This window comes from Candoia aspera, chromosome 8 (assembly GCF_035149785.1).
Source record: "Candoia aspera isolate rCanAsp1 chromosome 8, rCanAsp1.hap2, whole genome shotgun sequence".
Classification (NCBI taxonomy): Eukaryota; Metazoa; Chordata; class Lepidosauria; order Squamata; family Boidae; genus Candoia; species Candoia aspera.
This window is the reverse complement of record NC_086160.1, coordinates 35,186,064-35,200,470: the sequence shown is the minus strand read 5'-3', so window position 1 is coordinate 35,200,470 and position 14,407 is coordinate 35,186,064. Positions and strand designations below refer to the sequence as shown.

The following is a 14,407-nucleotide window of genomic DNA, read 5'->3' as shown; positions in this document are numbered from 1 at the left end:
GTGTGCATGACTTACAATTATGCTTTTGTTGTTTGTGCTTCTGAGGATATAAATGTAATTTAATATTTTCTGACAGGAGTCCTCATGACTGAGGAAGTAATTGATTGAAAGGTTATGTCTTGGGAGATCAGAAACAGAGCCAACCTATCTGCCTCATATTCTTTTTAATTAGAAGTCCTATAGCCCCTGGACAAATGGTTGCTGTAAAGAAGTCTATGACTGAAGCTACCAGATCCAGGCTGTAAAAATCCAGATGACACAAACAGTAAAAGTTTTATGCATCTCTCTGCTGCCTTCTGGTGGTCATCTCAACTTTTGCAGCCCAAGAAACCTATTCACTGTTTCTCATGGATGAAACATCCAGCACTGTTCCAGGTTTGTTTCTGTTGAATCACAGCCAGCCTGAACTGCGTCAACAGATCTTCCAGAATTCAATGTTTTAAATTCTATATTCCATGCATGCTCCTACTTAATTATATCTGTTTAATTTCAGATGCCTAATGACTCCTGAAAATTCAGATCCACAGTTCCATCTAGAACACAGAGGTCCTGTTTCTATGAAGGGTAAAAAAGAGCCAATGCAAGTTTGGTTTTTGTCCAGAAAGGGCACAGAGACAGAGGTATGACTAATCAAAATATGTTTAACAAAACAAAAACAAAACAAAAAATGATGCAAGAACTATATATGAAATCTAAATCAGGCTTTCTAGTTGCAAAACTGATGTCCTCTTGAAGAAATGAACCATTAAAAAAATATTGTTGCCTTAATATATTTGCTATCTGGACAGCCATTTGCTGTCTATTATATGTCACCAGACTTTATGCATTTGTATTTCAGAAAAATTGAGAGAGTGCCAACTGATTAAACATTAATTTTAATCTTTTTCATTCCCCTCTTGTACTAGACTTGGTATTTATATAATGTCTATTCCTAACAATATCAGACAACTTACTGTTTTGCATATTACAGTCAAAAGCTCTTTATATACTGCTTTCACTTAGGAAGATTTGTTTTCAGAAATAGTTCCATTTTACCAAGATATATTTGCACATAGATTGAGGCCCAATATTTGGCCCAGCCACATTGTAGAAAACACTTAACTCTAAATTATTTTCAAGGAGTAAAGTGTGTATGAAATCAGGTTGTAATATAATTTATATACAGTATATAATCTAAAATTTTTGCTTGTCTCAATTTTTTAATTAAGAGCATTTAATGCTCTGCCAATAGAAACAGTATTTATCTTAATATGGGTTTAGCTAATTATATTAAGAATATAGCAAATTCAATTAAATGCACAGCTCAGATAAAACAAATGCTGTTGGATCCTTTGGTTGGAAAATTTCAAGTGTTCCATGTTCTGATGGATCAAAATCTGAAACCGTAGAATGCTCTACTGTAGAAAACAATGTGAACTCAAAAGAAGCCTCTTCGTCACTAATTTTTCATATAGGGCATCAAAACAGCCAAACTGTACAAAAGTGGCTTAAAACTCTTAGCTAAGAGTAGATGCAACTTTTAAGTATATGTTTTGTTCCTTGTCCTGCAAAATCAGCCAAAGTATTGAGCCTAGCAGAAAGTACAGCGCTTAAACACAGCCAAACAAGAAAGTAATATTTCACTTAATCTTGCTTTAACGTTTCTTTCTAATGCATATGCAGTGCACATTTTTTCCATTTGTTAACATGCTTCAGAGCATGCAGCTCTGAATTATCTAGGTGTGTTTTTTGCGTTCTGCAAACTACCCACAAACAAAAGTTCATAAGAAAAGATAGTTCTTACGTTCCCTTCTTGCCCTTATCAGCTAGAAAGCAGTCGCCAGTAAACAGCCTAAATATATTTTTGCAGTTTACTTATATGAATCAGTACGTATAACACAGTACACAAAAAATGTCCATACATTGACCCCCAGGAGGCAATATATGACTGGTTTCATCCTTATTAGGAGTCACCTGTTATACATAGCCAGATATGCTATGGGCTCAAACCATTGTTTCAGGAAGTGATATATAGCATTTATAAGAATGGTAGATACAGTAGATTCTATCTTGGATTCTCTCTAATACAGTATATAGGATATATATTCTATACATTCTTCTCTTGTAGTGGGGATGGAGATCATACAAAACCTCATAAATGGGGTTATGATATAATGTAACATCACTCTCTGTGTGTCTCCCTGAGAGCTTAAGGGAAGGTGGACAGTATTACCCATTCTGAAAGCTAAAAAGTATGCATAGGCAACATTAGATCTTTACTACCAAGCAGACACCTGTTAATTTGCACCTTTCACCATGAAGCAACAATCCAAACTGGTTCTCAGACACTGAAAATATTTTTTTTAACCTCACTCTTTCTACTGCTAAAGTAGCTGCAACCAATGGTAGAAGGGATGGATTCTATGCCTGTTTTAATTTCTTTAAATTAAAATTATTTAATTGCTGATGTACTTCAAGTTTCCATGGCTATAGAGATTTCTTTTTCTTAAAGCCAGTCATGGAGTATTGGACACTCCAAACAACATGAGTTTCGGAACACTTGAAATAGCAATTTTGAAGTGGGATTTTTTTTTAATACTCTGAATGTTGGAAATAAATACAAAGATGCGCTTTTCCAGATGGAAGCTTATTGTTTTTGGGAAACACCAAGGGCTGGTAAATCTATTTTCATGGCCACAGTAAACTGTTAAGCTATTATATATACTGTAACAGGTGCAAATAGCTTCATTCTTGGAAGCAGTAAATGATAACTATCCAATTGCAAGGTAAGTAAACAAGATTAGCCAAGCCTTCCTTGAAATAAATAGAATCTAATGTTTTGATTTATTATTGATAAGAAAGAATTAACTGAAGTATTACTCTATCCTTTGAGACACTACACAGATTCATATCAGTAGGTTGCAGCAAAACAGACCAGTGATTCCAGTGGCTTATGAGGAAGAATAAAATGTTTCAGACTATAAGTTCATTTTAATTTCTGGAGTTCACCAAAATGAAAGTATATTTCTGAATTGCCAGATATTATTATTAGACTGCAGCACCTTACTTTTCAAACTTTTCTTGCATGCCTTCAAGGAAGTCACGCATGATGCTTACTGAGCCAGGTGAAATACGAGAGAAGAACAGAGTGGAACCCTGTCCTGCCATTTATCTGCTCTGGTAGTGGTTAGATATGACTGCTATTGCTACAATTCTATCTCCACTTCCTATAATGAGCAGTAATACCTTCATCAAGCCTTCCTGCTTTTGCTGCTTTTTGTTCAGTTGCCTTTGATATTATAGTATTTCTGCTGTGGGAATGTGTATTTCTAGATCTTTGGTCTTCCTTCGCTAATTTATGAACATAAATAATCCATGTGAACGCTTGCTAATCATAAAATAACTAATATTTCACATATGTGCTTTTCATCTCCATCTTTAGTGACTAATCACCATGATCTTTATGGTTGTCTACTCAAAACTCTTTCTCCAAGGAAAAAATTCTAACTGATAGCAGGAGTCATAAACACAGAGAACTTATAGACATTATTTGACAAGTTGCAGTGTACTAATCCATCAGTTTCTGTCCAATCCGCTGTTGTGACACATTGCAGTTATTCTAGCAGATAACTTCACTGCACTGTTGTATTTGCTGTCATCTGATGCAGCATATGCATTTTCTACATGGAAGAGAAATCTAGGTTGTTTAATGTTAGGTTTATGGAAATATATGGCAATTTCTTCTCTAAAGCTAATCATATTATGCATGAAAGGTTGTCAGACCTTTCATATAGATTATTGATTTAAATATTGCATATGTTTAAGTTAGGGATGGATGGAGTTTCATAGAAAAATTTAGATGCTCTATTTTAAGTGCGAAAATTATGGCAAATTTTTGTGTCCCTGATCTGATTTAGGAAGCATGGCTCTGTGAATATTCTTATCTGTCCAATATGTATGGAAAGGGCCCTTGTACCAATTAAAAAGCAGCAACATTGCTTTGAAAACAAGGTATCCAAGGAAAAATAAAGTATATAGATGTTAAATTGTATAATTGCCAGCACACTTTGATATGTAAAAATTGATAACTCTCAAAACACATTAGGATTTTAAAAACATCTGGTCCTTTATTATGTAGCCTTTCCAGAAGTCCTGTCCTTTTGGATAACGTTACTTGTGACAGAGCACTGAAAGTGATCATGCCTGCATGTACAGGTTTCTAAACCTGGGAGCATAGCATTTCATATGTAGTACTATATTCTCCTTCCAAGCATTTAGTGGCAAGAACAAGAAAAACCTGGTGTATAATTCTGTTTCAAATTGCATCTGGGTGGAATCCCCAAATTAATGATGGTGCAGTTCTGCAAAACAGTATCTTTTCTACTGTTTCTCCATAACTAAAACATTTCACATGTCAGTAACATAGTCATCAAATAAAACCTTTCAAATTGCCTTCATTTGATTGCTTGAAAAATAACAAAAAGGATTTTATCTTTATATGTGGGTGAATCAGATCCATCCTGTGCAAACATGACAATTATGTAAACAGCACTTGTGTTTCTATGACATTCTGATTGTTCATACGTATTCCAAATATGTCAAAACTAATAAATTTAGTTTAGATATGTTGTAGGAATAATGTATCAGTTTAAATTAATTTGGTATTTAAATCTGTATTAGATATAAATAAATAAATCATGATGACAAGGCCAGGGAGTGAGGTAGAGTGGAGTAGCTGGTGTCATGCAGGAGACTGATGGTTTCCAGATGTTTTGGATGTGAGACTCTGTGAAGCTGGGTTCTAGGGATCCATTGGGATTGTTGTTACTGTACTAGCTCCCCTGCCTGAGCTGTACGATGGCTTCCCACGACAGGGTTTGTAGTGCAGTTTCCCAGAGTCGTGTACTGGGAAACTTCAATCTGCCTTTGCTCCCTGTGGAACCTGAAATGGCTCAAAAGTGGCTCAAAAGTTCATGGCCACCATGGCTACCGTGAGCCTGACTCTGGGTCCTCATCAAGGACCCAATATGTACTGATGGTCACATATTGGTCACATGCTGGAACTGGCTTTTGTCATAGTCAGAACACTCTCTCAGCTTTCTGTTTAGGGACTTGATCGGTCACCTCTTCTGCCCTCTGGAATAGCATTCCTCCTGAGGTCCACTTAGCCCTGACCCTGCTGACCTTCAGGAAAACATCAAAATCTTGGCTTTTCCAGCAGGCCCTGGATCAAGGCAATTGGTGAACTGCTTGAATGGCTGTTATTTAAATTTTAGTGTATTCTCCAATGTGCTGTTATTGTATTTGATCCTGTATTGTTTTGTTTTGTCTGATGATGCTTTTAATCCATTGTACACTGCCTTGAGTCATTTCAGTTAGCAGTCTATAAATTGAATATATATATGTATATTTATATATATAAATATATAAATGTTATGTATAAAATTTGTTAGTATTTAATGTGTGTGTTTGTGTGCATACACATACACACACACACACACAAACACATACAGAGATGTATGTGTACAGACAGAATATATGTATAAATGTGTTATGTTAATGTGTACAAGGAAGGTTTTTAAAGTAGGGGTTTTCCCCATAGATTTTTGCAAGGTATTCTTGTTTCTCCTTAGTGTTATATGTTAATCTTCTGAAAAGATGTAATAAATACAATTTATTCTTAATATTATATATGCAGCCTGCTTTATTTGATTTTTTAAAAAAAATCTCAAAGTGAGTATTTCTGCAGAATATGCACTATTTCTAATGGTAGACCTGATAATTTGGCAGATATTTTCCAAATAACTGAAATAAAGGATCATGCACTTGAATTATGTAGGCAATACCTTAGCCTGTTTGATTTAGGTTACACTTTCATATTTTATTAAGTTAATGAAACATGTTTATCCTAGGTTTGTGTATCTTCTGAAAAAGGGATGTAGTGGATAACACAGTTTTGATTCAGACCTAATTACAGACTGCTTGATTTGGCTCAGACCCCAAGTCAATAGCAAGATTTGAAAATCTATGTCAGTTTAACTTGCATTTGAGAGGGTAGTTAATGAGAAGTATATGCATGTTAAATTCAGTGTAATATATTGGATAAGCTTTTCATATTTGTCATAAGCTTTGCTTTCCAAAGCAAAGATTATATAATTTAATCATAAAACCTACCATATCTGAGAAAAAAGAGTGCTATAAAGTTGGTTTTTATAAAAGTTTACCTAGTTCAACATATTGCATTATGTTCTGATGAAATATCAAGTATATTGTTATTATTAATAATAAATATACTGCAATATTGTTTTTACAGACTATTTCCCACTTTTATGCCAATATGATTGAAAAACATCCATCTTAGAATGAACTGCCATTAAAAATAACACTATTAAATGATAGAGGTGTGGGTGGAAACCAGAGAAAAAGTGGGCAGAATGAATAAAGAATATGGAAAATATCAGAGAATGAACACAACTTCCAACTGAAATGGCTTGTGAATATTGGTCCAAATTTACTGTGTTTTATAAATATTTGTTTATTTGAGCATTTATATGGCCACCCAACTCAGACCATGTGACTTTGGACAGCATCCAAAATGAAAAAAAAGAAAAGAACCGTAATCATCTAATACAAAACAATGTATCTCATTAAATTTTGCTGAGACAATAAAACAATAAAATACAATCAATTCTGAAATCTTCTATAGCTCATCAGTTGGGAACTCTACTGATCCTGAGTCTAGGGCCCAGGGAAAGAGGCAGGTTTTATCTGCCTTACTATAGGGAATATTGCTCTAAGGGGCAGGAAAGGCCACCAAGAAGATGACATTGTTTCAGTGAAGGGACCTGGAGGGTGCTCTATCTGCTGGAGTGCACAGGATGGGCAAATAACCATAGGAGCAGGTAGCCCTGCAAGTAACCACCTGGGTCACGTAAGGCTTTGTAGTTGATAATCAGCTCTTTCAGTTGCACAATGAATCCTGCTGGGAGCCACTGAAGTTTGTGGAATAGAACTGTTACATGGCCTTAATGAGGGACACCCTTAACTATCTGTACTGCTACATTCTGGATGGTACTGAAGGGCTTCCCCATAAATACCATTTTGCAATCATCCATTGCAAAATGTGATGTGACTAAGGCATTAGTGACAGTGAGAAGCCCCCCTCCCAACCCAGGATTGGGTGCAATTAATGCACAAGATGAAGTTGTGCAAAGGTACCTGTGGCCACAGCTGTCCCCTGCTCTTCAAGAAGAATCAGTGAGTCCAAGAGGACATCCAAATTGAGCATTGAATCTGAGTAAGGCAGTGTAATCCTGCCCTGATTCAAGAATGAGTTCTCTCCAATTTCAGGATCCATGGGGCTCAAAAACCACAGCTACTCAGTCTTGGTAGGGTTGACCTGAAGCCTTTTTTTCCTCCATCCACAGCCTCCAACTTCACCTGGATGGCCAGAGGCAGAGATGTACAATTACAATACTAAACACATACATCTGATTCACCATAGTACAGATTTTGAGATGGAATAGTTGCCACTCACTTATTCTAGAATTGTTAATTCTGAACCTGTTGTGCTCTGATTCTGGACTTTAGTGAAACTGAATTCCTAATCTTTTTTATTTATTTACTCACCCTTATTATTAAATTTCTGTAGTGGTTCATGGAATGCCAAAACGATCTTAAAAACATCCAACATTGAACATCTATTGTATGTACCTTGGCAACACCTTCATGGAAATAGCTTCAGGCTGAGGCTTGAGATGCATTCTTCCAAAGGCTAGTTTTTATATCCATTCAGAAGTCCAACAAGGTGGAAGATGATTCAATATCTAGGGTTAAGCTGTTTTACAGGGGTCGTCACTGAAAAGACAAAAGCTCCAGTGTGCTATATAGGGTAAAGTAGTAGCTGCATCAACATGAACAAAAAAAAGAAACCTTTTGGCATTCATATAAAGCATTATGGCAAGCAGGAGAGTTAGGGGGGATATTGGATTTTATGTTAAATACCAAGTTAATTCCACCTCAGTCGGCCACTGACAGTAAGATCTACCATGTTGCCATTCCTTCCAAACAATGATTTTAAAGCAGTACAGCTGAAAAATCAGATTAGAATTCCTCCAAAATGTTCCATACCAGATCAGACCATTTCTGGAATTTTTAGATTTGGCCTCTGAATTGGATAAGGTGGACTTTGCACTCTAATGTTACATATGATACATTTGGAATTTTTCTAATTCTCAGTTGTCACTTCATAACAAAAAGGACCAAAAAAATCATTAATAGTTGATTCTAGGCAGGTTTATTTAGAAGAAAATAATTTTGTCATGCTTTTGAACTGTGGTGTTGGAGGAAAATTCTGAGAGTGCCTTGGACTGCAAGAAGATCAAACCAGTCCATATTCCAGGAAATAAAGCCAGACTGCTCACTTGAGGGAATGATATTAAAGGCAAAACTGAAATACTTTGGCCACATAATGAGAAGACAGGACACCCTGGAGAAGATGCTGATGCTGGGGAGAGTGGAAGGCAAAAGGAAGAGGGGCTGACCAAGGGCAAGGTGGATGGATGATATTCTAGAGGTGACGGACTCGTCCCTGGGGGAGCTGGGCGTGCTGACGACCGACAGGAAGTTCTGGTGTGGGCTGGTCCATGAAGTCACGAAGAGTCGTAAGCAGCTAAACGAATAAACAACAACAACAAAAGTGTAAATCTAAATAAATGTACATTGCCTTTCACAATTAAATAGCACATTTTCTCTGTGAAAACAAATCTAATCATGACTTCACTATTTGTATGCATTGATGTATCTGACATGTTTGCGGTATGGAACTGAATGCAGGATTAATTCTTAGCGTCAGGTCATTTTCTGCTTTCAGCAAAGGACAAAATGGATTTCTTTCCTCCATTTCATCTACCAAAGCCAACCATACTGGCTGAATCTTTAAGACTGGCAATGAGACATCCACCACCTTTCCTTAGGGCAGAGGCTACCTGAAGTGTTACAAGATAGACCATGTAGTCATCTCTTCCATCTACTTCACCGTCAGTCTTGCCAATTGGCAGCTTCTTCCAGTCTTGAGCTGCAATGTAGCAGCAGTTATGACAGCATGCAACAAAAGTGGAGAGTAACATGTAGAAATATAATGTAATGCTAGAGCATGTGGCTTAACTTGGCTGCTCCCCTGCTGCTTTCTCCTTAAGGAGCCTTTCTCAATGTTATCTATGATGTATTAGGTGACGATGGCCAGAAGAATATAGGTAGCTTGAGGGTGATCTCAGGAGGAATGATTGGGTGCAAACGCTAGTGTCCCACTACTGGTCCAACCCCAGCAGTTGCTGACCGAGGAGGCAACTTCACTGTGCACAGTGCAATAGGCCTAAATTGAATGCATGATAGAAAGTGAAGTAGCTGCAGGAGGAGTTACTATTTTTTTGATTTCCCAAACAATGTCTTGGACATTGGACACAGGTAGAAAAAATATAATCCGTAGAGGAAATTGAAGGGCTGATATATCAGCAGCTAAAATCTAAAACTCTTGAATTACAATTTAATTACAATTGTAATTGAATTACAATTACTGAAATGTGTTTTGGATTATTCTTATCATGAGCACTGATGGTGAGCAGGAGAGGGCCCCTATCCGGGGGGAAAACGCATGCGTACTAGAGAGAATTTGAGCTGTCATTCAAAGAGACACAGAACAGACCCACCTTGACATTTGGGGGTTTATCTGTCGGGGTTTTCTCACGCTTCTTCAGTTTGGAGGATTTTCTGTCTACTGTAGCAGTAATAAACACTAGGGACTCATTCCTCACCTCGGCGTGGTTCCTGCTTGTCAGGACAATTCTAAACTACAGTACTATTTATAAATATAAATATATAAATCAATCATTTACTTGGAGGACAGACATTAGTGTCATTAGCTCCTTTGTATGAAAGTGTAAGTTAAATTTAGAAAGGAAACCTGACATTGAAAACGGCAAATATCACTTCCTCATCTGCCTCTATTTTTAAAAAGCCATTTCCTCTCTGCTTTTAAGATGTTCTATGGAAAACCACATTCAGTTTTATTTTCAACAGTAGATGCTGTGAAGAGATCAGGTAGATTAAAATTACAAGTGGCACAGCAAAAAAGAAAAAACCCCACCCCAATCTTCATTTCCAAATAAGGATGAGTATATTACTGATGATATAATGCTGTAATGGGGTCATCCAGTGCATTTGAATCTTTTAATTATTTTTTAATTTAGTATACAGAAAAAGGAGGGAAACAGAAGACAAGAAAAAGGGCCAAGTGTGTATTCCCAGATTTTAAAGAAAATACTATACTGACCACATAGAATAATATTGATATATTTTACAATTGTACAGAAAGAGTCATTTCATAAGCAGAAAGCAAACACATATCATGTCAAGACTAAATCCAGTATGATACTGTACTACCTTTTCATTATAAAAAAAAATGCTAGTGCTTAGCTACATTTATAATAAAATCCAGCGTTTTATACTGTCATGCGCTGCCTGCCTCTGAATAAGGCTCAGACACTGGTTCGATGGATCAGGCTCTGATTTATTCACAGCGCAGTTACAGCGTCGGAAGAAAAAAGCTGAGAGTGACAGGAGCGCGCCGGTGCGGGGTTTAAATACCCCGCGCCGGTCAGCGCCCCCTCACTCGCGGTCACGTCACCCCCCTTTGTCCAATACGTTGCCCTGCCGGTGGGTGAGGGGTTGTGAGGCCCCGCTGGCGTTCCGGGATCGCCCATCATCGGGTTTTCTATTCATCCGGTGATTGCTGTCAGCTGGGCGATCTCCGTTGTATTGGCGCTGATGGCTTGGGTGTGCTCCGTGATCCGTTTAGTTATTGTCTGTTGGCCGTTAGTCGTTGTGAGTTGATGGCTACTTATCTTGAGCCCCTTCTCCTGTTTCCTTGCTATTGTCATGTGTGCCATTGCGCTGATGACTTCAGCTCAACGGCACTCATGACATACTGCCCCCTGTCCGAATAGTGCTCCCCCCCGGTTTTCTGGTTTTTTTTTTTTTTTTTTTTTTTTTTCCGGTGGAGCTGTCAAACGGCACTTTTTTTTTTTTTTTTTTTGAAATTCCCGCCGGAGTAGTTGTCACCCCTCCCTTTGCTCCTCCCTCTACCACGTGCCTTCCCAGGGTGTGTCCATAGTGCGCATGCCCGGGTCACGTCCTGGCGTGCGCATGCTCCAGCCACACCCTGTTTGTTTGGCGCAGTTCGGCGAGGAGAGAGGCGTGGCTGGTCGGGTGCTTATAAGCTCCAGGTAGGGCCCTTCTTTTTTTTATTTAAAGTGCGTCGCCTTTGTTATAGCTTCTGGGCGTTGCCCCCAGGTTGCCCTGTTGACTTGCTTGCCACTCCCCCGCGGCCGGGGGGCGGGGGGAGGGTGCTGGCAAACGCTTGTCACCGCCTCGTGGGCCCGGGGCGAGGGGAGTGAGTCCCGGGGGGGGGAGGTCCACCCAAGTCGCGGGCTTGGGGGGGCCCTTTCCCTTGGGGCACGGGAGGCGGGGGGGCCTGCGGGGGGGGTTTGCAGGGGACGGCTTGCTGACCTTGGTTGTGGCTTGTCGGGGTATGCCCGGTGAAATGCTCTGGTCAGGTCAGGCGCGTTAACGTTGTGCGCCGCCACCCATTCCGGGTGGGGGAAGTGTTTCCACCTGACCAGATAGTGTAGAGTTCCTCGTTGCTTGCGGGAGTCGAGTATGTTCCTTATCTCGAAGTGGTGTTGCCCGTCGATCATCACCGGTGAGGGCTGTGGCGTGCTTGGGTGCCATCGAGAGGTGGTTGCCGGTTTCAGGAGGCTGGTGTGGAACCAGGAGTCTGTGAGTTCTAGTCCTGCCTTAGGCATGAAAGCCGGCTGGGTGACCTTGGGCCAGTCAGTCTCTCTCAGCAAAACCCACCTCACAGGGTGGTTGTGGGGAAAAGAGAAGGAGGATGGAGTATTAGGTATGTTTGCTGCATTGAGTTATTTATAAAAATAAGGCAGGATAGAAAATAAACAAAAAACAAACAAACAAATAAATATTACTCTTTTCAAAGCCATAATAAACCTGAGGATATTAAACCCAATGGAGCAATCTCATATGTACGTAACATATTTTGCATTTTACACTTCCAGCATGAAGTTGACAGCAAGCTCTTTTTAAACAGTTGCTGAGGTGTCCACTTCTGTAAGTATGAAAATAAATTTTGAATTAGTCTCACCCTAAGAAGATACTTACCTTTTTTTCCAGATCTTTTATCAGTCTTTATTCTAAAGTACTTCAAAATAACTGATGTCCATTAACAATGCTCTTTAACTGTCTATGAAATACTGTACATTAGAATAATACAAAACACATTTCAGTATTGATTGTAATTCAGGAGTTTTAGATACTGTTAATGCATCTAGAATAAAGTATGAAATTAAAATACATTTAATTGGTTATATTGCATTTCTGCAGTTTCAAATAATCCAGTTTCTTCTTGCAATAATTAATAGTTTTAAAAAGTGATTGGCAATGAGAAGATATAAAGTACTAATATCCCCATTAAAGATCTAACTATTTTGAAAGTGAAGTTATCTCAAAATATAGGCTTATTAAGTGAATAAAGATAAAAATTGTACTTTCATCCTTTTCCAAATATGTATTTAATGCTAGAGTACTACAGAATTGTAACTAAAAGAGAAACCAAGCTTCAGCCATGATACTGGAAGAGGTCACACAATAGTTTTCTAGTTGTGCAGATTAAAACAACTAAAAAACGAACTGTGGCCATAGTGATTTTTTAAACATGATCTCTTGGATTCCATACAGCAGGGTTTCTCAGCCAGGGCTTCATGGAACCCTAGGATTCTGCAAGAGGTCACTAGGGACATCACAATTCATTTAAAAAAATATTTCAAATTCAGGCAACTTCACATTAAAGAGATAAGTTTCATTCTTTATTTTTAGCCTAAACTTGAAATGAATATAATAGTTTTGTAACTTCTGGCCTATGTTTGAGCATGAATGTGCAGGGGTTCCCCCAGCGCCTGAAAAATATTTCAAGCATTTCTCCAGGGTCAAAAAGTTGAGAAAGGCTGGCTTAGAGAAACAGAAGGCAAAATGTAATCCCAGTAATAATAGTGGATGTCATAAAACTTAAGTTACCATCACCGTGCCATAAACATAATTTTTATATAATCTATGTGCTTGTTCTTACCAAAAACATGTTCTTAATAATTTACTAATATGGTGTAAATGCCATAAAGTTATTAGCATGGTAATTATTATAATACATACATTAATGTACAGTATATATTCTAATGTATGTTGCATGCATGTTACATCCTATGGTAACACTCAGTTTTACAACATTTATCATTTCCCATAAACTTGTTGGGATCCTTAGCTATTTACTTATATCAATATTCAACATATTTCAAGATAGATAGATAGATAGATAGATAGATAGATAGATAGATAGATAGAGAGAGACTGACCCAAAGTATCTATGCACATCTGTTAAAATTTGGGGTTTTCCCCATCTTGGAAAACCCCCCAATTTTAACAGATGTGCATAGATACTGTATATTAGAACAAATAGGAAACCTGGCTGAGTGACTTTGGGTCAGACTCTCTCTCAGCCCTACCTTACAGGGTTGTTGTTCTGGAGAAAATAGGAGGCAGGCATATTAGGTATGTTTGCTGACTTGAGTTATATATTAAAAAGGTGGGATGAAAAATACAGTAATAATACAACAATAATAACTAATTAAGTAATCTGATTGATTTACAAAACTGTTGTATTATATCAATAGAATTTGATACATTAAATCTTATACATGTTTAGCATATCATAACAATTTATATTTCCTTCAACTGCTTTTGTGCAGTTCAGTTGCCTAGTAAGATAGACCAAGGGCTCCAATAGCAAATCAAATAAAAAAGGAGTTAATGGGCAACCTTGCAAGTTCCACAGGATACCTTGATGGAATTAGGAAATAATTTTTATTTGTAATAACCCTGGCCAAAGGATTAAAATAGCCTATTTTAATCTGATCAGTAATAATAATAAAAAGGAAATCTATGTTGGCCAAAACCTGAAGCAAAACTTTGATCTGCACCATGTCAAAAGATATTTGCTCTGTTAAATGAAATAATACCTACACCATAGGTGTTACTTACCAGAATTTTCAAGCTGGTGGTTCTTTTATTCATATGAATCAGTCACTCAAGTTTTTAGTCTGGCATGTTAGATCTATTCTGATCTAAAGAATCACAGAAGGTAGGGTTGATGGATCTTGGATCATCATCCAACTCCTGTCCAGTGCAGGAATTCACTACTAAAGCATCCCAGCCTCTGTTTAAACACCTCCAGCAAAGAAGAATTCACAGCCTCCCCAGGTAGACAGTTCCTTTATCAACAGCTCTTACTGTTAGAAAATTTCCA

At 37.9% G+C, this 14,407-nt stretch overlaps 1 protein-coding gene across 1 annotated transcript in view; it reads left to right on the top strand.

Annotated features, from left to right (window-relative positions):
- GUCY1B1 (guanylate cyclase 1 soluble subunit beta 1) overlaps positions 1 to 5,668 on the top strand; it is a 48,291-nt gene extending 42,623 nt beyond the window's left edge. Inside the window, exons 13-14 of the mRNA XM_063309696.1 lie at positions 494 to 620; positions 3,076 to 5,668. Of these exons, the coding sequence (XP_063165766.1) occupies positions 494 to 620; positions 3,076 to 3,099 (151 nt within the window). The 3' untranslated portion in view covers positions 3,100 to 5,668. The remainder of the gene's footprint in view (positions 1 to 493; positions 621 to 3,075) is intronic.
- Positions 5,669 to 14,407: the final 8,739 nt, after the last annotated feature.